At 37.7% G+C, this 26,247-nt stretch overlaps 1 protein-coding gene across 2 annotated transcripts in view; it reads right to left on the bottom strand.

The window, feature by feature from the left end:
- Positions 1-26,247, bottom strand: part of prkcea (protein kinase C, epsilon a) — a 43,243-nt gene that overhangs the window by 4,980 nt on the left and 12,016 nt on the right. Inside the window, exons 2-12 of one of the 2 annotated variants that reach the window (XM_055042687.1) lie at positions 18,714-18,777; positions 9,851-10,016; positions 9,708-9,742; positions 8,048-8,136; positions 7,358-7,487; positions 6,145-6,287; positions 4,037-4,072; positions 3,085-3,187; positions 1,936-2,129; positions 1,066-1,239; positions 807-961 (exon numbers count right to left, since the gene is read on the bottom strand). In XM_055042687.1, the coding sequence (XP_054898662.1) occupies positions 807-961; positions 1,066-1,239; positions 1,936-2,129; positions 3,085-3,187; positions 4,037-4,072; positions 6,145-6,287; positions 7,358-7,487; positions 8,048-8,136; positions 9,708-9,742; positions 9,851-10,016; positions 18,714-18,777 (1,289 nt within the window). The remainder of the gene's footprint in view (positions 1-806; positions 962-1,065; positions 1,240-1,935; positions 2,130-3,084; positions 3,188-4,036; positions 4,073-6,144; positions 6,288-7,357; positions 7,488-8,047; positions 8,137-9,707; positions 9,743-9,850; positions 10,017-18,713; positions 18,778-26,247) is intronic. The other variant, XM_055042688.1, reaches the window with a different exon arrangement.

Below are 26,247 nucleotides of genomic sequence, written 5' to 3'. Positions count from 1 at the left end.
AAGTTATTGAAATGTTATTTGCCATGTTCATCTTTCTAACTGGCTGCCAGTCAAACTTATCAAGCTGTTTTGCTCCTCAAGCAAAAAACCCTAAGAACTCATGGCTAACTAAAATCAGAAGGAAAGATGCAGCATTTATACTAAACAAATGTAAGAATCACTGAAAAGCGAATAAAAATGAGAAAGAAACATTCTAAACGTCAATCTTTTCTTACATATTTTGTTTCATTGTCGGTGTGTTTGTGATGATTCTAAAGGGAACGATGTCTGCAGGGGTGTCTAGATATAACTTCTTCACTTCCGATACAATACAGATATTACAGCTTTGATTATTCTCCTGATACAATATCGTAACAAATTATACATACTTTCCTTAGTGTGGAATGGCAAAAAAAGCCTTGATCAAGTTATATTAATCAGAAAACAATAATCAACACATATGAGAAGAACCGACCTGTTTATTATATGTATCAATAGGTCCTTATAGAACTCCTGGGGCAGATTAAGTGCATCTAACAATGAGCTCATATCTGCGATTTTAGATACAGGTTGAAATTGGATACTCAATTTTTGGGTGATATTTAACCGATTTTTGTCATGAATATCAGATCGGCTATTTATTTTCGGCTAGCTATTTTGGAAAAGTTTGGGAAGTAACATTCTTCCCAAACATTCTTATCAGAACTATTTAGTGAGAATGTCTGGTGAAAGAAGTTTTTAAAGTCTGTTTCACTCAAAATTAAAAAAAGTTTAAATGAAATTGATAAATCTCTTGGCCTCATGGTACACAGGCTAGACGTATTTACCGATATATGACTCCATTCCTATGTAGAAACATTAGAGCAGACGTGACTTCGGCGGCGTAAAAACGAGAGCGAGGCTCATCGAACTTCCTGGATCTCTGAATCTGGAACATCAGGTCTCCTCCGTTCACATACTCCATCACAAAGAATAAACGATCCTGCACACAACAGAGAGGTAAGAGGGTGAGACAAGCAGGTGATCCAAGATTAGATTTAATTTTAAATCTAACTGTTTCAGTGCACGGTTTCGTTGCGCTCCTACCCGTGTCTGGAAGCAGCAGTAGAGCTGGGTGAGGTAGGGGTGGTGGCGGGCGAGGGCCAGGATGCGCTTTTCTGTCATGGTGCAGTCTACGTCATCGTCCTGAAGGATCACATCTTTCTTCAAAACTTTAACGGCATAAACCTCGTCTGTCCCCTTCAGCTCCCCCAGCATCACCTGGTTACAGCGTAAAAAAAAAAAAATCGTGACTCTGTTCAAGAGTTAAAGTTGTTACTTCAAATCTTTCAAACAGAGGATCAAATCTACAGGTAGAAGTCAACCTGACTGAAATATGGGGTGGAAACTAAAGACAGCTGAGCAGAAACAAATGCATGGAAAACCTCTGTGAACTGAAGCAAAGCTGCAACAACGATCCACCAGAAATGACGTGAGAAACTGATGAAGTCATAAGGAAAACAACTTAAATTTATTGCAGCAGAAGGAGACGGTACAATCAGATGAATCATGGGGTGTACTTAGTTTTACCATTACTGGACATTTTTTCAGCTTTGGTAAATATAATCTTAGAATTACTTGAATTTAGGATTGGCTCTGGTCTTCAGATGCTTACACTGCAAAAAAATGTAAGTTTAAATCTTAATCTTAAATCTAAGTATTTTAGTGCAAATACCTTAGTGCATTTGAAATAAGACAAAACTAATGTACAAGTAACTTCCAGCAAGATATAGGAGATTGTTTAAAGTAAATAATCCCTGAATATTGATCAAACATTTTCTTCTACTGGCAGAGCTGAAAGGACACCTGAAGGAAACACTCAGCTGCTGTGCTATCACCAAGAAAACCGTTTTATTAGAAGCATAATGAGCAGTAGACAAACAAACATCCCCCTCAAACTGCCCGACGCTGCTGCACCTTGCCAAAGCTGCCTTTGCCGAGGACTTTGATAAAGTTAAAGTCCTCCAGAGTCCTCCTCTGGGTCTGTCCGTTCTCCCTGGCCGCCGAGGAGGAGGACGAGGAAGAGGAGTTGGAGGGGGAGGAAGATGCGTGTTGGGGTCTTTGCTCGTCGAGCGACAACGATTCCTGCAGGCGCGTTAGCTCTGCCAAGTCTGTGGGTGTCATCAGAAAAGCTGATCAGACGTAGGCAAAAATAAAAACACCCTGCCTTCCTGTCTCCTTTTTTATTTAAGTTATATATACAGTTAGAATCAGATGTTTGTATGTAAACTTCTGATTTTGAAGATGTCAACAAATAAACCTCTTACATATCATTTCTCATGATAATTTTGGTGATTCTGACTGACCAAAACCAAGAGAATCTTGTTCTGATTTTATTTCAGACAGTGAGGGAAAAATATTATTAGTCAGTATATATAAAGTTCTGACTCTGGTTTAAACTGTGTACACTCCTCTAAACCCACACTTTCCTCCAGTAATAGCAATATAAAATATATAATTTCTATTTATTAATATACATTTATTTTACATCAAAGTGCTAAATACATGGTGCAGTACATTACATGAGTGAAAAAGAAACATAAAACAAAGAAAAAGAAACATAAAATAAAGTTTTAATAATGATTTAATATAAACCACGCGTGTGTTTGCCATTCTACCATCATGATTACTATGAATATTACCACTAATGTAATTATTTTTACAATCTTATGACAATTATTATTAATTATTATTATTATACTGGAGGAAAATCTTTGTTTTGTGGCTCATATTCAAATAAAAAAAAAAAGAAACGAGACTACTTCCACAAAGAGAAAGTTAACTTTTCACTTCTCAGCTTGCAGAGTGTGATAATGACTAACTGTGACAACCAAATGGTTGTGGGCGGTGCGGGATAATTCACATCTAGTCCCTGTATGTCCATAAACACCTCTCTGTACTTATTTCTCAACATGAGCCACAATATTGTTGCTGGAACCAAATGAAAACCTCTAAGTGGTTTATTAGCAAGTTAAAAACTGTCCTGTTACAGCAGCTTTTCCTGAAATGGTTTTAATAACCCAAAGCTTGTTTTTCTCAACGTTTTGTGCATGTGCAGAGTGTTACCTTGCTCTGAGGGGGAGGTGGGGACAGCTGGCTGGCTGAAGCTGTTGTCCTCCGTCTGAGAGAGCTCAGGCGGAGACTGGGGAGCGTCCTGCCCTGAGGTCAACTGGGAACACAGACAGACGACAAAATCATTCCTTCAGGCAGGGGTGTCACTTTGTGCTGCAAGTTGGTGGGGACACATTGTGGGGACGGCGCTCATGCACCCACAGTTATGGAAAACCTTTTTTGAGCTAAGGAAAAGGCCCAGACTTAAATGTGAAAGTCATACAGTCATATTTAATAAATTAGGATATGCGTCCTGATGGAGGCTTGTCAGATTCATCCTACTTTTTGAAAATAACCTTATAGCAGGTATTAAACATACTAAGAGATATAAAGATGTCAAAACATCCATCTTCTTATGTCTTTCACTTGGTGGGGGGATTACAAAAAATGATCTTCTCTTTCATATTCTGTTTTATGGAATGAGTCTATATGCACTGGCTCAGCTACAAAATTCAGTAACATTTTTTGTGACGAATTATCACAATAATATATTTGCCTTTTATCACCTGTTTAAAACATCAACATTAGATTCTGTAAGCATTAAATGTTGTCAGAAAATTTTAAATAAACTGAATAAACAGCTTCTGTGAAGGCCAAATCAATCCTTGTCAGTGCAAACTTTGTATTTTTCATTTGTGATTCTGACTGCAGAGCTGTCCCTCAACTGGCATAAAAATAAGATAATACTTTATTTATTACCTCTGAGGGGGACATTTTGTTTTTCCCAGCCCAGCACACAGCAACATCTTACAATAAATAACTTACTCAGCCTTTCTTATCAGATTGTTAAAGTTGTTATACTTCTGAACTACACAGAGCAGATGAGATATGATGCAACATTTTTCTTTGCTGTAAAATAATACAATAAGATAGGTTTTAATTCCTTTCTGTGTCTTTTCTGTCTCACCTTTGGTTCTGAAGATCTCCCTGCGTCTAAACTCTCCTGAAAAGCACATAACGTGTACTAATGTCAGAGATGCGAGTGGAATCTGTTACAAAAAAATGGATGCAGCAACATTATCTCTTATCCAACTTCTACAAAATGTGACTTAAATTAAAGCTAAGAAAAGTGCTGATGTTTGTACAATGTGCATTTTCTCTGGAAACAAATATATAAATAGTTTGTTTTTTGTCAGTTCTGACAAGGTACAAGAGAGACAAATTTTTCTTTTACATTGGCCAATAATTTAATGTAATTGCCGCTCGAGGAGACATGGTTTAAAACAGATTCAACTTTGGCTCCTATGCTTTCTGAAATATTTGACGATTGCTTTGAATATCGCCTCACTCTACGAACAAATGATGCAATTAGTTCCGGGGGGAGAGAACGGGTGGCTGTATTCTTCTTCTCTGTTCCTCGGTCGTCAGCCGAACATCACACGCAGACCCGTTGCAGACAACAGCGGTTCCACAGTGCAGAAATTAAGTTCAAGTGTATCAGGAATCAACATAAACATAAACAAAAACACACACACACACAAAAATAACAACACAAAAATATTTCCCAAAACGGAAAACTCAGTCCATCGTTGTTTCATATTTTTTTAGTTTTCCATTTCAACGATAATTTTGTGATCATTAAGAAGTGGTTGGAAGTTGATTAGCTCATTTAAATACCTGCTCCACTTATTATCTGTCAGAAAATGTTATTCATCTTATTTTGTATTAAGTGAACCGAAACACAACAATCTGCACAGCACAGGTACATATTAAGGTCGTCAAACTAACCTACTCCATTTACTGTAAATATTTTCTTGAACTTTTTACTGACCTGTGAAATGTGATTCCCTTGGACCTTGTTATCTTGCTCTTGTAGCATTGACAATTAATAGCAAAACATTGCATCCTTTTTTCAGGTTCTTAGCTTGATTGTGTCATTTTCCTGACCACCGATATTCCTGACTCAATACAGAGCAGTTGCGCACGCAGCGCACTGCCGTGCAGCTAAGGTGCGTTCTAGCGAAACCAGGTTTGAGCGTCAGGCAGGTCTGGTTTTCATTCAGTCTATGTGGAGCTCTGGACAAGTTAGATGCGCTCGATGCGATGAGTTATTTATATTTACCCTTTCTGTCCTACGTCCTAAAACTAATTCCCCTTGGGAATAAAAATGATGCCTTGTGCCTTATTTGGAGGCCAGTAAACAACTTGTTTAGTTTTTTAAGCCATTTGGAGGTGTTGTTTGGTTCATCGTTTGCTGCATAACCAAAATCCGTTTGAGCTTCAGGTCACAAACTGATGATGCCAGACAGTTTGTGACCTGAAGGTTTTCTGACAGACAAACAAATAAATGGCCTCCATCTATCACAGCTGGTTTCTCCAGAAGCAAAATAGCTCCAGACCATAACTGTGTGATGTTCTTTCACATCTTTCACATCCAAAAAGTTCAATTCTGTCAACAAAATATTTTTCTAAAGCTCTTTGGGAATCCTTAAGATGTTTTTGGAAACGGAGAGAAGTGTCTTTGTGTTCCGTTTTTGGCTCAAACCTCTTCAATAGCTGCTAACTTTGCCACTGTCTCTTTCTTATTGTTGAGTCAAGAACATTGACCTTGTGCTCCAGTACCTCCCATGTTGCTCTGGGTTATTTCCAGAGTGATTGTTTCTTATCTTTTCTTGGGATTCCCTGAGATCAGGACATGACTTGTTGCTTTTTGAGATTTTACAAGTCTGGACTTAATCAGGTTTAGGTGAAGAAATTGAACTCAGTCAAAAAATTGTAGTTGATCACATTTAATTTGTGACTTAAAAATGGAAGAGAAATGTTTTTCACACAGGTCCAGGATGAATTTGATTGCTTTTCCCCACATTTTGGATTTACCCTGGTCAAATTTGTCTGGTGATAAGATATATTTGATGAAACATAATTGTGACGGAAAAGCAAAAGCAGAATTAGAAATATAAGAAGCCACTCAAATTGTTTTTTAAAGGACAGGACTTTGCTGGAGAGTTCTTCAGTTTTAATAATGGATCATCTGGTCATGATGGCGGCAGCTTGGGCCACATTGTGTCCAGTTACCTTCCTCCTGCGCTGTGCTGTGCTGGAGATTTTTTCAGGTGTGACTCCCATGTCAGCCAGCACCTTGGCGATTCCTCGGGCGTCCACCCCACAGTTAGGAGCTACATTGGTCTCACAGCGCCGGTGCACGTTCATCTTACACACTGCAAAAACAGCAGGAGGACATGCAAGGAAGTTTCATTTTATCAGTTAATATTTAGTTTCTTGTTGCCTGATCAACTGTATGCTTTAGTACACACTTTCTGCTTGTCACCAACTCCAATGCAGATATGCCATTTTAGAAAGTGTCCATTAGTTCTGCCACCAGGATCAACAGAATGTGTGACATGAATAGACAAAAGATGGTTAAAAAGACACTTTTCTCTCATTATAATATGCAACTCCAAAAGATACCAAACAGTTTTTCAGCTGAAAAAACTCTTGGCAAATGTTGTGTCACATCTTATTTTAATTCCATGCTTGCCAAAAATAAATATTTTCCTATCGCATATTAGAGGTGCTAGATGAGGTCCTGTCTCCAGTCATCACATAACAGAACACTAAATTAAACCCATCTGTCCAGCACAATATTGTGCAGAGAGCACAATATTTTGTGCACTTTGTCTGATGTTAATAGATAAGAAAACTACTCAACAGATCAACCCTATATGCTATTAATGTTAAAACAAGCAGAAAGAGTTGAACTTTTAACATGTTGGGAAGAAAAAACTAGAGAATGTGACTTTTTTTTTTATCCGATTAAATGATTAATTGTCAGAGTAATCAATTAAAAAAAAATCTAACTACTGAAATAATAACCAAACTGTTCAGACTTCTTTCCATGTTTGTCTGTATCATATGGTATTTCTACTTGAATGGTCAGCAATCAATCGCACATGAATCATATAGTAAACAGCTGCAGAAACACTGAACTTATTCTCTGCTGCCTCAAAATGTTTCCCTTTAGAAACTCAAGGGTTTGTTTTTGCTAATATCCTCCATCTTGTCCAAAAACTACACAAATGTGTCATTTCTCTTTTATAGTTCCACTTCACAAATTTACACAGCATGTGGAACCTTTCTGATATCAGCTTCTAGAAACTTTAAATGAATTAAATAAAATCCACATTAAATGGTTTGAGCTTGGTTTTTGTTCTGAAGCTTTTATTTAGACTTTTATTGAAAAGTGTTGCCTTTTTTCAGATGATAAATTTGTGGTTGAGTTTAAACTCACCTTTACACTGAAGGCCCTGCCTCATGAGGCCCCACAGCAGAGAGCCACAGTGGTCACAGAAGGTAGGCACCTTGTAGCTGTGGATACTGAACTTGTGGGGAATGTTAACGCTGAACCCCTTTGAACCCACCTGCAGAGGGAGACACACCCACACAAACTCTCAACCATAACGCTTACACAGAGGAAGAGTGCACATGTTTGAGGCTGTAACAAACTCTGGATGCATTTTCTATTCATCTTTATTTAGCCTACAAGAAGCAGAAAAAAGTGGGACATAACCAAAACTTACACAAGCACAAATATCAGCATAAATACAGTTGATATCAGATATTTAGATACACTGAACAACGACACATAAGTTTTTTTCTCCCTGTCTGACAAAATCCGGGTAACTTTTTCTGTTTTATGAACTATTGCCAAAATATTTGTTTTTATTTGCAGAGCTAAAACAATAAGAGAAATCTCTTTTACTTTTTTTCAAATTCAGAAGCCCAGAATTTGATGTCTTGGCTTTGTAAACTTTTGGTTTACAACATGGAGGCACAACTGCGGGAGTATTTCAAGATGCACACACATTTTTTTTGTGTCACATTTTGGCATTTAAGAAGTAGATGGTCCTAACAGGGAGAAAAGACGTTTAGAGTACATGCAAATACGTGGATTTAACTGCATGCGTTTGCACACATTTACCTCCTCTGCTGTCTCGTCCTGCTTCTTCATCCCAGCGCACTTGGTGATGATGAGCATATGGCAGCGCTTGTGGACGACACAGGTACACACTGAAAGCACCAATGCATTGCAGTCACTCCTGTGCTGTTGTAATTAAAGTTTGGCAGATACTGACAAATTAAAAAACAATTAAAATGAGTTTAAAGACTACTATTATTGAAGTTAAATGGTAACAATTGGATAAGTGGCTGATTTTATATTTTATATATAATTATTTTATATTTTAATATGACAAAATAAATATATCTTAATTCTTCAAAACAATGTGAATTTATAGACAAATCTTAAAGTCTGGTATGTTTCTTATGAGATGCAATAGAAAATGCTGGAGTGACCAAAGCAATTAATGTGTCGCGCTGCAGTAACCCCACTGCCAGTCAGCTGGCTGACAGAAATGTGGAAATATTTCCACTGAGGAAAAACATGGACATGGAAAAACATGTGTTAAATGTACAATTTTGTTCAAACTAGAGGTATTAAGCAACAAGATCCTTCTGCTACCCAAGAAAATCAATAAATGTATTGGAAAGTTTTGGATGTTAAAAGGACTTTTTAGACTAATCAGTATCATGTAATTCCAGCTGGTTCTTTTCGTCTACTTGGTTTTGTTTCTTCTGAAATGTAAAAAATTGTTTTTGCGCTGCTGGAAAATTCTGCTAACCAAAAATACTTATAATACAAAATCTTACCAAGACGTTTTGGTCCATTTTCTAGACCAAATATCTTAGTATACTTAAAATAAGACAAACTAACTTGGATGTTACTTCTCAGCAAGACATAGGAGCTTGTTTTAAGTAAAAGAATGTTATATTTAAAATAATTTGGTCTTATTTCAAATGTATTTGTACAAGACACTAAATCAAAGCTACTTACTAACAACTAAATGCAACATATCGCATTTGTTTAATTCTATAACAAATGTAAATAATGAAAATACAACAATATTTTGTATTTTAGAAGTATTTTTAGAAGAGCTGTTCCGAAAGCAGACAATAAATATGCAGAACCAAACCAACTAATTTGCAGGAAGACGTCATTAGCATATAACTAATGGCGTCTGGTTCTCTAAGACAATCAAGATTCCTTCAGGCTGTTCAGATACTTAAGCCAAACTTTATTTGATAAACATATAAAAAGTACTCTAATTAAAACACAGTAAGTTGTCCCAGGAGAGTTAAAGCTATTTAAGTTATCAGTGAGTAGATGTGAAACCCAGGAACTCCAGATTGAATTACTGATGAGGGCATTTAAACCTCATCAAATGCCAAATGACTTTCGTGTTGGGGTTTCTAATTCCCACATAATTCTTGGGGGATTTGATGACTCTGGTGTGTCAGGTTCGAGTCTTTGCTGGTAAGAATTTCCACGAACAAACTATCACATGTTTGTGGCACAACCTCCTTCATGCATTAAACGTGCATGTTGTTTTGCAGAAGAGTCCTGCTCTGCGTTTTTTAAAGTGTTAAACACTTGGTGCAGTACTGATAATGAATGGCTCCGGAACAAATCACACCCGTCACTCAGCAACATGTAATCCTCTCCCATGTTCTCCTGCTTCAATAATAAATAAAGGTGCCATGTTACATGAGAAATTTGGATAGGGTCGAGGAAAAGTACTCACTCTGACACTGGTATCCCTGCTTCCCCAGCACACCCCTATCAGATCACACACAAGAGCAACCAGCGTTATCAGCCAGGCGGGTTCAAGGAAACTCAACTTTTGATGCAAATGAGCTGCAACAGATGTGCTTATGTGTTGCCTACCAGATAAAATCTCTGCAATGTGAGCAGTAGGTCGGTTGTCTCAGGTAGGTGGCCATGAACTTGTGTCCGTTGACTTGGTGGACACGTCTTCGGACGGCTCCTTGTCGCCGGCGTGGACCGATCCTCTCGCGGAAAACCCTCTCCTCATTCTCGTTTGTCCCTGAGGCTGTCGATTAAACACACACACAGTTTCAGGTTTTTTAAAGGCCACTTCAAAGACAAGTTTCTGGTTTTTTCGCTTCATGTAGAAGTCAAAATTCTCAATTCATTCATTTTATGTCAACTTTGGTTTTTGAGGGACAAATCCAAGTTAAGTCTCACATCTTTTGCTTCTAGTCAAAGTCAAGGGCCAAGTCTTTGAGGGGTCCAACTCATCCAAAATAAAGTGTCAAGTTTTTCATTTCAGTATCTTTAACTTTGTGCATAAAACAAGTCTCAAGTATATGAGGGGGAAATCCAAGTCAGGTCTCAAGTCCCACTGAAGTATTTACTGAAACAATGACATGAACTGCTGTGAATAAGCTTGAAAATGAATTGGAGTAATAGTTTTTGGAATAACTTCACTTCAGCTTTATATTTCTCTTTTTTTTAAATTTATATTGCCTTTTTTGGAATTTTACCGATATGTTTAGGCCCCACCATTTAACACAGTGGTTCTTAACCTGGGTTCGATCGAACCCAGGGGTTCGATGAGTCGGTCTCAGGGGTTCGGCAGAGCCGCTGCCGTGGAGGTAAAGACACACTTGTGTAAAGTCGTGATGACACGCCCCACTTGGCCATCACTTGCAGCAGAGGATCACGTGACATCGCTTGGCCAATCAGTGCTGCGGAGATTTTAGTGCAGCAGTATTCAACAGCTGTATGTCGTGTGGTTTCTTTCCCAATATTTTAATCCATACTAAACATGTCGAGCAAAAACAAAAGTGACGGGACGAATATGTACAACATGGATCACGTGTGTCACAGAACGGGATGGGAGTCAGCGTCTCAGCTGCATGATATGCCAAGTTGAGGAACACTAGTCTTGCACCGTCAAAACTGAAGGAACACTTCTTGTAGCTGCATGGAGATGGGGAAAAGTAAAAAAGTATTTTGTGGATTCAAAACGACAAAAAACTAATTTAATTTAAAAAAAAAAAAATTTGTTATTAAAAAATGTTAAATTCTTTTTTTTTTTTTAATCCAAATTTATTTTTAATTAGTAAAACAGTAAAAAAATATTTTTGGGGGCTGAAATTCTTTTATGGGCCAAAATATTTTTTGGGGGCCAGAATAAAGTAATACCGTAATTTGTTATAAGTTCATGCACTGTGTTAGTTTTGTTCTTTGAGTAAGGTTATGTTCATGCATGACTCATTTTGTGCACCAGTAAAAAAAAAAAGCATGTACCTTTAATGATAAAAATCATATTTTATTTATCAGTAAAGAAGGGTTCAATGAATGCGCATATGAAACTGGTGGATCCGGTACCTCAAAAAAGGTTAAGAACAACTGATCTAACATCTTCATTTAGTGTCATTTGTTTACATTTTTGTGAACAGTAATGACATATTCAATGATTTTTTTTATTTTTTTTGTCATACCGCCTTTGCTTGTTTATGGTACAAAATTTGGACTCAGGTCCTATATTAAGAAATCTAATACACAAATAAAAAGAAATAAACTACAAAGTAATTTATGTATACATAAATACTAAAAAGTATGTGTGTAAATAATTTGAGATGGTGCAGCTTGAGTTCAGCAGCCTGATGGCAGCAAATCAGACAAAAAACATAAAATCCAAGTAGAAAAACAGTTTGCTTTGTAATTGTAAAACTACAAAAATGTTAAATTAATCATTTTTAAACTTAAAATGTAAGTGCAGATTGAGCAATTTTAAAACTTATGGAAAAACATAGCAAACAATGTTGTTATATTAAATCACAATCCAAAACAGCCTTTTAAAATGCATCTTTGTATAACTGTATTAAATTTTTTTTTTATAATTGTGAGCGATAAAGATGTTGCAAAAAAGTTGTTTTGTTCTGAAATAATACAAAAGCATTTATTGAAGACATCAGCTTGAGGGACAGCCATGTGATCATTAATTTGCAGCTCACAAGAACAGATTGTTCTGAGCCATTGTTAGCACAGCTTCAGTGAACTTCCCAGGGCTATAAATCAAACGCACCCTTTCACAGGAGAATGTGCATCTTTATCAGAGGTGTGCACTGTCTGTGCCTTGCATACTGGCTTAAATACATGAGAGAAAGACTCAAACACCATGCCACAGATCTGACTTAAGTTTTGAGTCAATAGCCATGTTTACATGGACATAAGTAATCAGAATAAACAAAAATGTACCATGTAAGCAATTCTGCTCATTCTGAATAAAACTGTAATCCGGATAAGAGTCGTTTATGCTGGTTCATAATCCGAATGCTGTGCATGTCGTGATCATGTCATGTCATTTTGTTAGTTGTAAACTGACTCGACTGCGTATGTGGGCCTTATGTCAACTTGACGTAAGTTGGACTTCGGAGGCAAGACGATATATTGTGGAAGCAAAACGGGTCAGTTGATCTCTCATCCTGTAACGAAGGAAGACAGGTAGCATAGTACTTATCCTGTAGCATAATTAGTGAGAGCAGAAACGTCTCTACCGTTATCAGCCCGGCTCAGGTTCATTCTGGGAACTCAGGAGACAAAATAAAGGCAGAACTGTGTTTGTTTGCTTTTATGTTGAGGACAGAGAAACACAACTTTTGTGGGTTTCTAGGAAATTTTGCAATTCTGTCAGCTTTGTCAACGCTTCTATTTTGTATAAAGTCTGTTGTATGTAATTTAGGTTGAAATTTATTCACATGCGATCAAGTAATTCTACGGCTCTGAACAGTTTTTGTCACTTAAGCAAAACTTTTTTGTGACTTAAGAGTGACTTCGGTACAAATAAAGTTAAATATTTAGTGAGTCTGAAGTCTGCTTTTTTTTAGGGAACTGAAAAAGTATGATTTCACACTAAGCAAAGTCTTCACTCTTTCTTTCTGCAACTTAAGTACGTCTCACCTACAGTTGTTTTTTATTAATTTTTTTTTACAGAATTTGATGCAGGTGATGCTAAAACTGCCACTTAAGTTCAGATTTACACATAAAAAATGATTTATTTTTATCTTGAATGCAAGATGTATGTATTATGTGTACAGTTTTGGCTTAATAGGTGCTATAAGAAAATTGTTCATTTTGAGTTTGCATATTCCAGGTATGAGTTGATCAATTACTAAATCAGTTGATGATTGCTTCAATAATTCATTCATCACAATTAATGTGATCAATTCTTTCAGCCCTAATCTCACCACAAATATTTTTTCACAACTTAAATTTGACTCAAGCTCTCAGACTCGAGTCCTGATCTCTAAAGGAGCCACAAACTTTCTTCCAACCACTCATTTTATTCTTAGCACAACGGTTTGTACAAATCGGGATTTTGCATCATATTGCTTAGGATGTTTAATCATTCAATGTCTTCTCTTCTTCCTCAGTCCTTCCTCCCTCTTTAAAAAAGATGTCCCACACCGGAGGCCTATGCATATATATATATATATATATATATACGTGTGGAAAGCTATTTATACTGCCATGTGTGGGCACAAAAAAGAAGGACAGCATATTAAAATACTCCTCCTCGATGAACAACATCCAACCAGTCCTCTTTACTTCCTCTCTGCATCCCATCGATTGATAAATGCTTTCCAAGAGTAACCTTAAGACAAGAGAACCACCTCCACTCTGACTCCCACACACACTCCTTCCCTCGGCGTTCCTGTCCTAGTTAGCCTTTCTCTCACTCCGCCAGCTTCTCTCTCTGGGGTACGCTGTAGATGTGGTTACTGCTGAGCTTCTCCACAGTTCGATTACAGACAGGATGTCTAGGGAGTTTGTGTATGTGGATATGGGTGTAAATCTGTATTCCTGTATCTGTGTGTGATGCACGTTGGTTGGAGGGGAGCAGCAGCTAAATAGTCCATTACAGAAATCATTTTGCTTTACATAATACATCGTCCATCTGTCTCGGACACACATACACACACGCGCGCACACTGGGTAATAGAGGAGAAGAGGCCTAACAACTGCTAAGAGTTAATGTCTTGGAGACGGCTGTACTCTGGACCTGAAGAAAAACTGTCTGGGAGACGGTCACCAAATAAACAGAAACACAAAAGTCCAAATATGACAAAAACAAGCAAGAAGCCGACAGCAACATCAAACCAGCGGCTTGATAGAAACAAAATGGATTTTCAAAGGACAATGAATCTACAGTAAACCTTGTGATGCGGTTGTCTGATATTATCTGTATTCCCCGAGCACCACACTTCATTACATGAGAAGAAACTATGTGCCACATGATCGTAATAATAAAATGCCACAATGTGTCCTGTCAAAGTGAAGTCAATCTCACTAAGCTTGTGACTTTGCCACAGATGTAAAGGTAGATGTTTTTTTTAACTCTTGAGACCTGGTCTCTATCATTGAGACTCTGATTTTAAAGTAAGACAAAGAGAACTTCTGACTTTGCTTTGTTGCATTGAGCTCACAAACTGAAATCATGAGACTTGGTGACAATCAGCTAACCTGTTTGATCGAGACTTTTTCATACACAATGAAGGTAACACACCATGAGTTTCTCCCCTTTTATGCCAATAGCAGTCAGTGACACAGTGATATTCTTTGCAGCATGAGATGGTGCATTGTCATGCATGAAGATGATTTTGCTACTGAAGGCTCTTCTTTTTGAACCATGAAAGAAAGTGATCAGTCAGAAAGTCCATATACTTTGCAGAGGTCATGATTCTCTCCTCATGCCCAAATAATGACTCCACTTCCTCCTTGCTGACGTCACAGCCGTGTTGGGACGTTGTGGCCATCCACCACCAATCCACTACTGCTTCCATCTGGATGATCCAGGGTGGCACAGCAGTCATCAGTGAACAAGTCTGTTTGAAAATTAATCTTCATGTACGGCTGGGCCCACTGCGACCGTTTCTGCTTGTGAGCTCTGCTCGGGGGTGGCCGAATAGTAGATTCATGTACCACAAGCCTCTGGACGATCCTCCATCTTGAGTTTCTGGAGGCACCAGCAGCTTCAAATAACTGCTGCTTTGTAAGGGCATTTTAACAGCCGATGAGTTTGTCTAACAAAACCTTCCTCATTATGCCTTTATCTGTGTCCTCATCTTTGTCCTCAGTCAGCCACAAATCTCTTCACAGTACGATAACGCTTCAGTTTTCGTTAAATATCTGTTGTCATACGGCACTACTCTATCTGATAATTTTCTCTTTCCCAGATTGCTTGAAACCTTTTGTTTGGGTTAAGTTGAAGTAACTGAGTGCATCACATCTTCAAAAAAAATCTCTGAATATTCTCAGTTTAAGTGATATTGTTGGTGTGTTTATCTTTCGAACAACAGATGTATTGGGATAGAGCAAAAAGTGGAGAAATAAAGGAGAAATAAGAAGCAGAGGAAGATGTCCTTCCAGTTTCTAAAGCTGCAGTGAACAGATTGCACCAGGGGAAAAAAAATAAATCTGCTAAAAATACGTCTTCCTCTACTTCTCACCCTCCATCTCTGCAACCATTATTCCTTTCCACCAGCACACTCACGCACACACACCACTTGTTTTTATCAGCATGCATTAACGTGACAAGCTCCTGAGCCGGCTGAACTGAAGAGAAAAAGTTCAGGAGTGGGCGGAGAGTGGGTTGTGAGGTCACCGTAGAGTGGCCAATCATCCATGAGGAGGGCAAGACATAGACGCCCGAGTCTGCTGCTGCTCCTGCTGTGTGTGTGTGTGTGTGTGTGTGTGTGTGTGTGTGTGTGTGTGTGTGTGTGTGTGTGTGTGTGTGTGTGTGTGTGTGTGGTAATCTCTGGTTCAATATCACCCTCTATTTTAAGAATCTGCTCGGTTTCTCGTCTCCTGTCTTTGTCCGCATTTAAACAGAGAGATATCCTCTGCAGAAGCAATCTGCCGGGCCTCTCTGCTGCATTCTCATCTGGTCAGGTTATCCAAGCACCATCCCCAAAAAAATACACACACAGACGCTGAGTGCAAGGCAGAGAACGTTTCTATTTATAACCAGGTGCAAGGATGCATGTGCGCGGGCAAAAACCGCTCTTATCGGGTGGCATGTGACCAAGGGAATTTGTGTGGACAGAGAGGCATTCTGGATGTCTACATGTTTATTTAATGGAAACAGAAGAGACAGAGAAGGGAGGAGTAATAAGGACAGATCTAGGAATGCTTTTTAGGAACGCGCACCTTTTATAAATCCTGCCCTTCATGCAGTGAGTTGACGACTTTCTGGGTGTTTGTTATTTGTGTCATCCAGCAACCCTTGGGGGCAGCGGAAACAAGCCACGGCCACAAACACAACATCACAAATGTAACATCACCTTTTGGCATTTTCCTGAGCAAGTTTTTGCCAAATGCAAAGTTGCCCCTCTTCAAAATGGGAAACACAAGAGAACATGGCACTCAAATAAGGCAGACATGTGCTCATCTTCAAAAGTAGATGAGTAACTTTTTGGCAAAAAACAAGGTAATTTTGGGAGTATTTTTACAACAATGTACTTTTTACTCTTACTTGAGTAAAATATCCAGGTGCTTTACCCGGTGTGGTAAAGCTCACTGGGTGCAAGATGAACAAGCATGTTTTAAACAAACATTCACCAGACACACACCTGCAGTTTTTGTTAAAGTTTCATAAGTTTTTTTATTGAACAAAATCCATCTGGAAAAGTTATTATTTTGCCTGATTTTGTTATTTTGTAATTATTCACATGAATTACTTTCATCTTTAAGATACCAAAATTTCCACATAACTTTATATTTTGGTCCGTCTGATGAAATAATTTTTAAATATGAAATGGTTAATGTTTGGGTCAATACTTGAGGAGCCTTTTTACCAAATACTTGTTTACTCTCGAGTCATTTCTTGGACAGCTACTTTTTAGTTGTACTTGACTGAAAATATGTTTAAGATTATGTCATCACAGTAAAGATTAAATATTGTATGGTCTTTTTCTTTAACACAACTTCGTCAAGGGTGTCGATAAGCAAATAGTGGAGGAAGTAAAATAAAACCATTGACTGTTTAGATAAATTACGAGCTGGTAATGCAACTGAAATGTCAAATTTGAAATTAATAATTAACCCTTTATTTACTGATGGCTTTATTACCTATAGTGGACAGGTTCCCACAAAGAGTCAGAATTCAGCGCTGCTACATGTTTTTAATTTTATCGCATATCTATATGAATAAAATGTACATTTAGACTAGGCATAGTTTATTGCTATATAAATAAAATGAGATCTAAATGAAAAGAACTTATCACAAGAGACACTTGTTTGTAATTATGAACCACATGGGACACATTTTGAGTGATGCTTTCCATGCAGACTGACAATTCCAATCAATTATTCAGACTGCAAACATAAAAGCCTGAATAATTGATTTTTATTTGCTTCTGAAATGGATTAAAACATACTGTACTCTTTGCATCAATGTGCTTTATAAGCAGGCTATTTCGTCCGTCACTTATTTGGATAACACACATTCAAAGAAGATTGTTATTCTGTCTCATTTGCTGAAATCGACTAAATCCCTGCAGCTAATCAAAGAAAAGAATTTAAATTCTTTCAGTGATCAATTCAACACCTTCGAGTTAGTTGGAGGCTCACCTGTGGATGTATTTTAAAGCCACACCTGAAATGAACTGCTTTCTTATTTCGGAATCGGAAATTCAAACAACATCAATGAAGATATCAGAAAGAGAATTGTGGAGCTGCGAAAGTCTGGGTCATCCTTGGGAACCATTTATCGATGCTTAAACAATTATGTGCGTCATTAGTATAATGATGTTCAACCATCATTATGCTCAAGAAGAAGAGGTTCTTGATCTAAAATGTACAAATTCACCTCAGAATAAAAGATCTGCTGACAAAGCGGCTGAAGCTGGTAAGACAGTGAAACATGTCCGGTTCTCACATGGGCTGAAAGGCCACTCAGCATTAAAGCCATTATTCCAAAAGAAACATAAAAACACAGACTGTTACATTTGGAGGAAAAACGGGGAAGCTTGTAAGCCCAAATGTCAGGCACGAAGGTGGGAGCATCATGTTATAAGGTTGTTTTGCTGCAGGAGGAATTGGTGCATTTCGGAAAATAAATGGCATAATGAGGAGAGAACATGAAGTGGAAATCCTGAAGAAGTCATCTAAGAAGGTAAACCTCAGGGACAGTTGGGTTTTCCAGACAGACAATGACTCAAAGTGGTTACAAAGTGTCTTAAGTGACCTAAAACAAGAAAGTTTTGGTTGGATTTAACTTTAGACTGAAAGAAGAAAAGGTATGTGCATGTTTTTGCTTGGTGCATACAAACTTCTGGTTTCAACTGGATGTGAATAATGTTTATTCTTCTTGAGGAAAAAATAAGGCTTCTTTCCTGCTACAGAGAGAAGCAGGAGAGGTGTGTGTGTGCAAGAGAGAAGGGCACACACATCCAAATTGCACAAACGTGAGACTGAAAGAAGTTTTTGGTTTGTGGTGTTTATTAACTTATAAATGCCTTGTTTTTATTTTGCTTGGAGGGAATTAAAATTTTGAAGGATAAACGGTACATTTTAAAATATTCCTAATAACACACCATGAGGCTCACAACATGATCAGAAGAATTAGAATACTTTCTAAATATTTTCATCCTTTCTGGATTGCTCTTATAATTCCCACCAAAAAACACAGTTATAAGAAGAAACACTGTTCTAGTAATATTAACTGTGTTGTGCTCCCTTTGTTTTGCACTAAAATGTCGCATTGCTGTGATCTTACCCTCGGTGGTGGATCCAGACAGATCAATGACCACGTAGACCTTCCCCTCCGGCTCCAAGTCGATCTGCGCAAAGACAAAGACGGGGGAGAAAAACCAAAGTAAATCAGAGGGAGAAAAACGCAGCAGAACAGCGAGTGCAGCAGAAGGGGCTGTCCTCCAGCACAAACAAACACAACAACCCACACATAAGAGGTCATTATCTTCACCAGAATTACACTTCTCACCAGCACTCGTATCATCATCACCATTAGCTCCATTGTCTTTATAACTGTTATTTCAGCATCATTATGGACCTCGTTTACTGCTGCTATTCAGTGCAGATCTGCATGTGATGTGTTAACTGGATTCTTTGAACTTTTCATTCACACCTTGTGTTTAAAAACTCTCCCGTTATATTGACTCTGGCCTCTGGTAAAAAAAAAAAAAAAAAAAAAAAGAAAAAGAGCTGTCAGGTTTCAAACCAGAAGTGATAGTTGATTAAATTGAGCCATCTCCACACATGTGCCACAGCAGTTAGTCAGATAAAGCGGCTGAGCATCCAAATCGAACTGCATAAAGCGTTTAATTCCCTGTACCAAAACACACAATGTTGTGCTGTTGTAACCTCTCTGTGTGTCTCCCTCAGAGCAAGCATAACGGCGATGGGTTAACGTCACTCTCATGATGCCTCACAAGGTGCACAAATTACACAGAGGCAGGAAGAAAGCGTCTAACTGCAGACTGCAAAGTATTTTGTTGATAAATAAAAAGGGTAGTCAGCTTAAAAATCAATTAACTGAAGAAGGAGGAGACACTTATTGACACTTTTTCTTTCACAGCAAAGTTGTTCAGACATAGATGAAGCATTGGATACATTACAAAGTTTTTAAAAACATTACTTAACTCTATGAGATAATGTAAACGTTTTAATTTACTCTGTAAAACCTGAAACCACAACCGATTGGTCCGACACTCAAAAATCTACTTTTTCTTCAGTAAACACACCGTAGTTCACAGCTACCTGTTTGCTTGAATTACAATCTTCAGAGTGGAAGTTGATAAAAAGGCAGCAAGACTCAAAGTTAGCTGTCTTTAGCCATGTGTTTGAAAAATAATCCAGAGAAACCATCTCTGATTAACCCGGGTTTCTTTTTAAAAAAAAGAACCAGACGAGAGCAGATAACAGGAAGGTGAACGGAGTACAGAAAGGTTGCCCCTTTGTTTGCTTTTATCTTTCAGTCTATCTTTTCCATGAAAAATCCTGGATTTGGAACTGATACCAACAAAATTCACCCAACTGTTACCAACTCAGCAACTTTGTCACTATATTAAGCAGCTTTTCAGACAAAAAAATTGTTTTATAAATAGAAATAATCAGAAATCTAAAAACTTTTAAAGTTCTGTGAAGTTCTTATTAAGTTAAAAAACTTGCACAGACGGTAACTTAAACAAGTCTTTACAAGACTTTGTGTCTCTGCACAACTGGTAGTCTGATACAAAATGCTAAAGTTTACTCTGATCATTGTTGGATTTCCAGCATACTGATGTGTCAGCAGTCACTTTGCCTAGTAACCCAGCAGCTGAGTAAACAGCAACAAACTACACTGTGTCATTTAAAAGTAAAAAATGTTTATGTCCACAAATTAGCATTGTTTATATCTTTGAAATGTCTAAAATCAGCTAAAACCAAGAGACAAGCATGCTGGCTCTTCAGATTGCATCCCATTGAAATATGTCATTTGTTTACTACGCTTTTAGGGGCTATTAATGTTAAAACGTCCCAGAAAAATCACATCAAAAAACCTGAAATATCCCTTCAGGTATGGAGCTATGTTCTCTGGAGAATTTATATAGAGACTGCATTAATACAGGTAAATTGGTAATAGAGGATGATTATAAAAATACATTTATACATTTTCATAAATGTATTTTTCTGTGGTTTAAAAGTAATTATGAAACTTAAATTGACATCTCTGCTAATATATAAAATATATTTTGAATCCTGGTTAATCCATTTGAAGAAGTTTCACTTCTTCAAGTGAAACTGAAATCTGAGATTTGAGATAATAATATACTGTATATTTGCTTTTGTAATGAGTGATACTTAGGTGTGTCAGACAATTTATATGCCAAAAACGATAAAACACACAGTGAATAAAGTTAATTATTCAACAACAGATCGTTTTGTTACATTCTTACAACAGTTAAAAACATAAAAAGGCAGCTGTGTTGTAATCTCTGGCATAATCTCTACTTACACATGATCCAAGAAACTCAAAATAATAAAATCTTAATAGACAACCTGCATATAAAGTGGAACATACAGTGCAATTACTCAGTCCAGATACAATGTACACGCAATTACAGAGATTAGCAAGTATAACAGAGTGCTAAAGGGGCAGACGACTCAGGAAGGAGAGAGCGAAGGAGAGAGAGTGAGAAAGAGAGGCTTAAATCCTTCGTTAAGCTCTGGGACAGCAGCAGATCCTCTTATGCAACAGTCAGACCGACACACACACACACAGAGGCAGCAACAAACACACACGCACACACTTCCATCAGTCAGTGGTGAACATGAGACAAAGAACAAATACTAAATAGACTCTTCTTTAAGAGTCTTTAAAGACTTCTTTAGACTCTCTCATTATGGGCAATTACTTGCAATCTATGCAGAAAATACACACTATCAAATGCAGATTTACAAAATATAATAGCTAATCAAATACATAAATAATAACTCATACACTTTTCCTCAAAATGTCTGTATAGACAGTTTTTTTAAGTAAAAGAATCAGCTTCAAACTAAACATACTGAAAGATACAGATGATGTAAGGACAAGCATTCAAAAATCTTTTGTTATAAGTATAACACATGACAGCATGGGATTTGTGACCTATAAATGCCTCTGGATTCTTGATGTCTACCCTTGAAAATGATGTGCTAATCCCCAAATGTAACCTCTTGCATAACAGCGCATCTCAGCGGGGATTTCAGCAGAAAGATGGACTCAGACTGATTTGGAACAGAGCGCAGCAAATGGACAGCACCACTATTGATTTAGTGCTCGGCTCCCGGGGTGACACGCCAGCCAAAAACTGCACATCATCACTGACGGCGGCCACTTGAATCATGTGGTGCCTTGAAGAGTGTTTTCTTCCATAACAGGAGGTTTAGTGCGATGTTTTCCTGAAGGAAACCTGAGTTTTATCTTCTTTTTTTTCTCTCCGAGAGAATTAAAGCTTTAATATTATTTGTTATTTCAAAAAATTGGCCGCTGTTACGTTCCCATCAGACCAATTTTCCTGTAAAGTACTTTAACTGGATGTAAGTTAATTCCTGAACTTCAATCAGTTAAGACTGCCAAGCATCCAGGACCCATCCCAAGAACAGCTTAAATCAGGGATTAAAATACTAGGAATGCCAAAATGCTGGAATCTTGTAGCTGGAATGAAATGTTAAAAGTAGAAAACTTAGTTAAATGCCTGCTTTACAATATGTTCTAATAAAAACAAGAAACACTATAAAATTGCCATATGATATGAAAAAGTTGCAAAAGCTATAAAAAGTTTTATCTATGTAGAATCTCTTTTCCGTTGTTATGAATTCATGTTAGTCTTACAAAAGTGTGAGATTTAACCATGAAAAGTGCACAGGAAACATTTCAGTGTATTTGGATTAATAAAGTGATGCAAAAATGAGACAAAACCTTCAGCAGAAGAATTGCATCCTTGGTCAAAGTTCTACTTTTTTACTTCTGGGACTGCTCAGCTCATCCGTTTCTGTTTGAGCTGTCATAAACCAAGTCATGCTAAAATGTCCCCCAATCAGTTTACTCAGGATAAAGCAAACACAAACCATGTGGAGCGTTCTCTCTCAGTCATTCCTTAAGCAGATGACAGTAACTAGGACACCTGAGCCTTAGTTACACAGGAACAATTAGAAGTTGGAAATGAAGCACAAACCACATAACGCCTGTGATGAGTGATTAATCTACAGGATTTACCATGGCATGCAGCAATTAAGAATAAAACGGATATAAAAAATTCAAGAGGTGATTTTATGTCAGAAAAGGCAAATACTTCATTCTTTTCTGCTCACTAGAACTATAACTGAGACTAGAGAGCAGCCCGTTTTAAGCATTTTCAAAGGAAATTTAAACTTACAGCTGTCTGCAGACTGTTGTGATACCTAAACCCAGCTAATATTGGGGATCCACTGGAATTAAGTTATTCGACTGTAGGAAAAGTTACCTTTTTGTAGCAAATGACAGAGCGCATGCTTTGTGTTTCCTTTATATTGAGTAAACCCATTGGGGGACATTTTTTATTGTCATCTCTAAGCAGTAGCCATCAAAATGGATAGAAGAAATGCTGAGAATATCTCATTGTGTATGTAAGAAATTATTTGGTAATATTGCACAATATTGGGATTCCATTTTACTTCGGTTTGTTTTTCAGCTATAAAAAAATGATAAAGGATTTTCTGATTTGAAATGCGTATCAATACCATGAAAAAAACTGGGTATTTTTACAGTCATCAGAATCTCAAACTGTTCAATGTCGTGTATCTTGAGAATAAATTTTGGTGAAACGCTGCAGACTTTGGCAAGTGATTTTTTTAATTATTATTATTTTCTTAGTTGGAAAAACTAGAGAAAAAAGCTGAGGAAAAGTGAGTTATTCATTAGTTTTCTGTAACTGATTAACGGTTTCAGCACCAATAAAATTCCAGGTAGAAGATGGCATTTACCTCACCACCCTGTTAAATGGATTGTAGCGTGACTTGGATTTAACAGGTTGTGTGTGCAGACACACACATTCGACGAGGTTCCCTGCCCTGACAACAAAAAGATAGGAGGAGGGAGAGCAGAAAAATCTAGTTCGCCTCATTAATCTTGTTAGACCAATTAGGACGCTGATACGAGCAGGGAGACTTCACAAACACACACCAAGAGAAGGAGGGTGTGTGGCCAACTGAGTCCTCTTAATATTTAATGGCTCCAACACATTTACATGTCAAAATCCAATCCTTATCCAGACTCAAACTTCCAGGGGTTTTAATCCTTTTGCTCCTTCAGTGTAGATCTGGTCCTGTGTAGGAGCTGAATTCCAATAGTCCCAACAAAACCTATACTAGATACGCTCTGCTATTTATTAAATTCCTTTCATTTCAGTCTCTACGATTACCTTATGATGAAAAAAAAAATAATCTTTTCAATACCACACCTGAGTCACTTTCCTTGGTGTCCTAAATGCAAAATCGTGCAGCACAGACCTTTATACAGAGGAGGTTAACTATGGTTATAAAACTAAATTCATGGAAGGTTTTTCTACAATGAACTGACTGTCAGGATGGATAGATGGATGGAAAAAGCAATAGTTTTCCATGCTTATCCATCCTTAGAAATCACTTAAATCAAATGTCATACTACTCTCCACATTTTTCCTGACTTGTGTGAACTTCATTTAAGCTGGACTTCAGAGTGAGGTTAACACACAAACCTAACTCTGTTACATTCATTCAATCAGCCTGCTTTCACATATGACTGATATAATAAAAAACACACAGGCGCCATATGCCACAGCACAAAGAAGCACTCAACCAGGCAGACAGGGCACTCACTGCTTGTATTATATCAATACTATGTGGCTAACCCCCTCCCACTCTCAGTCCACCGAGTTCACTATCGCCATCCAACCAGACAGCTCTCTCTGTCTCTCTCAGGAGCGTTTAGTCTCTGCAACAACCTCCCACATCCATCTGTCAAATGACAAATTTGGGCTTTGAGAAAGCTGCCACACTTTTACACGACCAACATGTGTGTGCGTGTGTGTGTGTTTGTCCCTCTTTCTGTTGGCCAGCAACTCGAGCACACACAGGAGGCTCGTGCTGAGTGAGACTGCATGACAGTCATGCATCTTTAATGTAACATCACAGACGGCTAATAATGTAAGAAGAGCTGGAGCTTTGTGCTGGTCGCGGGGGGTGGAGACGAACAGAGAGAATGAAGCTTGTCACCCGCCACAAGATATGGCTTCAACAACTCTGTAAAGTTCAGCACCTTTCACAAAATTCAAACTTCGATGAAGTCTACAGTGAGCATTTGTGACACGCAGACACAGAAGCACCCAATGCTCAGCCAGTATTCGTCAGGGTTAGGGACCACAACCTGGCTCAAAAGGAAAACATCTTTGAATACAAAAAAACATTTAAGTGCCAATTTTAAGGCACTAGTACGCACTAGTGCACTTTTCCTTATTCACTCTCTTGGGGATACAGCCAATCAACGTCAAGTAAAATGAATGGTAATCCTGGACTGACTGCTTTGCAATCAGTACCATGTAAAGTACTGGTTGCATTGCAATGCCTGCATTTCGTTTTCAATATTTTATATAGGCTCCATAAAAAAAATGAAAAAAAAATCTCCAATTCTCTAGAAACAAATAGGAGTTAGGCTCCATAGAAAAATACACAAATAGGTGAACTCATGAGATCTGAGCTGTGTGGAGGTCACACTGTAATTGTGAAGTGGAATTTTTAAAACTGTTTACAAAAGTTTAGAAAAGCAGCATGCATTTGTAATCAGACCACTTTACTCTGATACCCTTAAATAAATACAGCAAATGTACTAAAAAGTCAACTTGAACTAAAGAATCAATTTTGTCATAAAAAACAGGTGGTGAGAAGGGCAAACTCTGCTTATCACCCTCATCACCATCCTTACAGTGAAACTTAGTGGTGGCAGCATCATTCTGCCACTGCTTTTTCTCTATGAATCTTAATGACTTAATGTGTCTTGAGTTGTTATTAAAAGGAAGAATGGTCAAAATGTTGGTGTCCACATATGTGAAACTGGCAAATATGCATGAAATTGTAGCAACTGCAACCACAGATAAAGTTAGCACACCACACTTCTCAGATTTTTATTGGAAAAAGTTTAAAAACCATTAATTGGCCAGGACTTTAGGTTTCTCAGATAAAATTCCATAAAATTGAAGTCTGGTGTTGTAATAAAACAAATTGTGAAAAGCATAAATACATTTGCAAAACCCGTAGATTAATGAGAATGAACATTTCCAGTTACATTATTAATGCCTGTTTAGTCATCTTAAAGATCGCAAACAGTGCAGATGAGTGTATGATATCCAGATGGACTGGCAGACGGTCTGAAGAGCAGCCTCTGAGTATCAGCCAGTCACTGCCATCGGATGCAAACAGCCTTCAGAAAGATCCAAGTTGCATAAGGGAGCCTTGACTGGGGCTGCGTGATTGGAGGAAATTATCTAATCAGATAGTATGAATAATTCTGTCCACACTAATGCAGTATGTGTCTACTATGACGGTGTGATCATCTCGTATGAAAACATCGAACAAAGAAGGAACTGTTGGGGGGGCCGAGATCTTTAAAACCGTCAACAAAGAAATCAGCTGGTTGAACTTTCAAATGGTATGTTTTGCTGACCTCACATTTCTTAAAATATGTGAGGTACAATAAAATGTTCATTTTGAAATACTCAAAGAGAGGAAAGGCAAAACGGAGACAATAGCAGATC

The sequence above is a fragment of the Poeciliopsis prolifica genome, unplaced genomic scaffold (assembly GCF_027474105.1).
Source record: "Poeciliopsis prolifica strain line A6 unplaced genomic scaffold, Auburn_PproV2 SCAFFOLD018, whole genome shotgun sequence".
In the NCBI taxonomy this organism is placed as follows: Eukaryota; Metazoa; Chordata; class Actinopteri; order Cyprinodontiformes; family Poeciliidae; genus Poeciliopsis; species Poeciliopsis prolifica.
The sequence above is the reverse complement of the archived record's forward strand: the minus strand, read 5'-3'. Positions and strand labels throughout refer to the sequence as shown.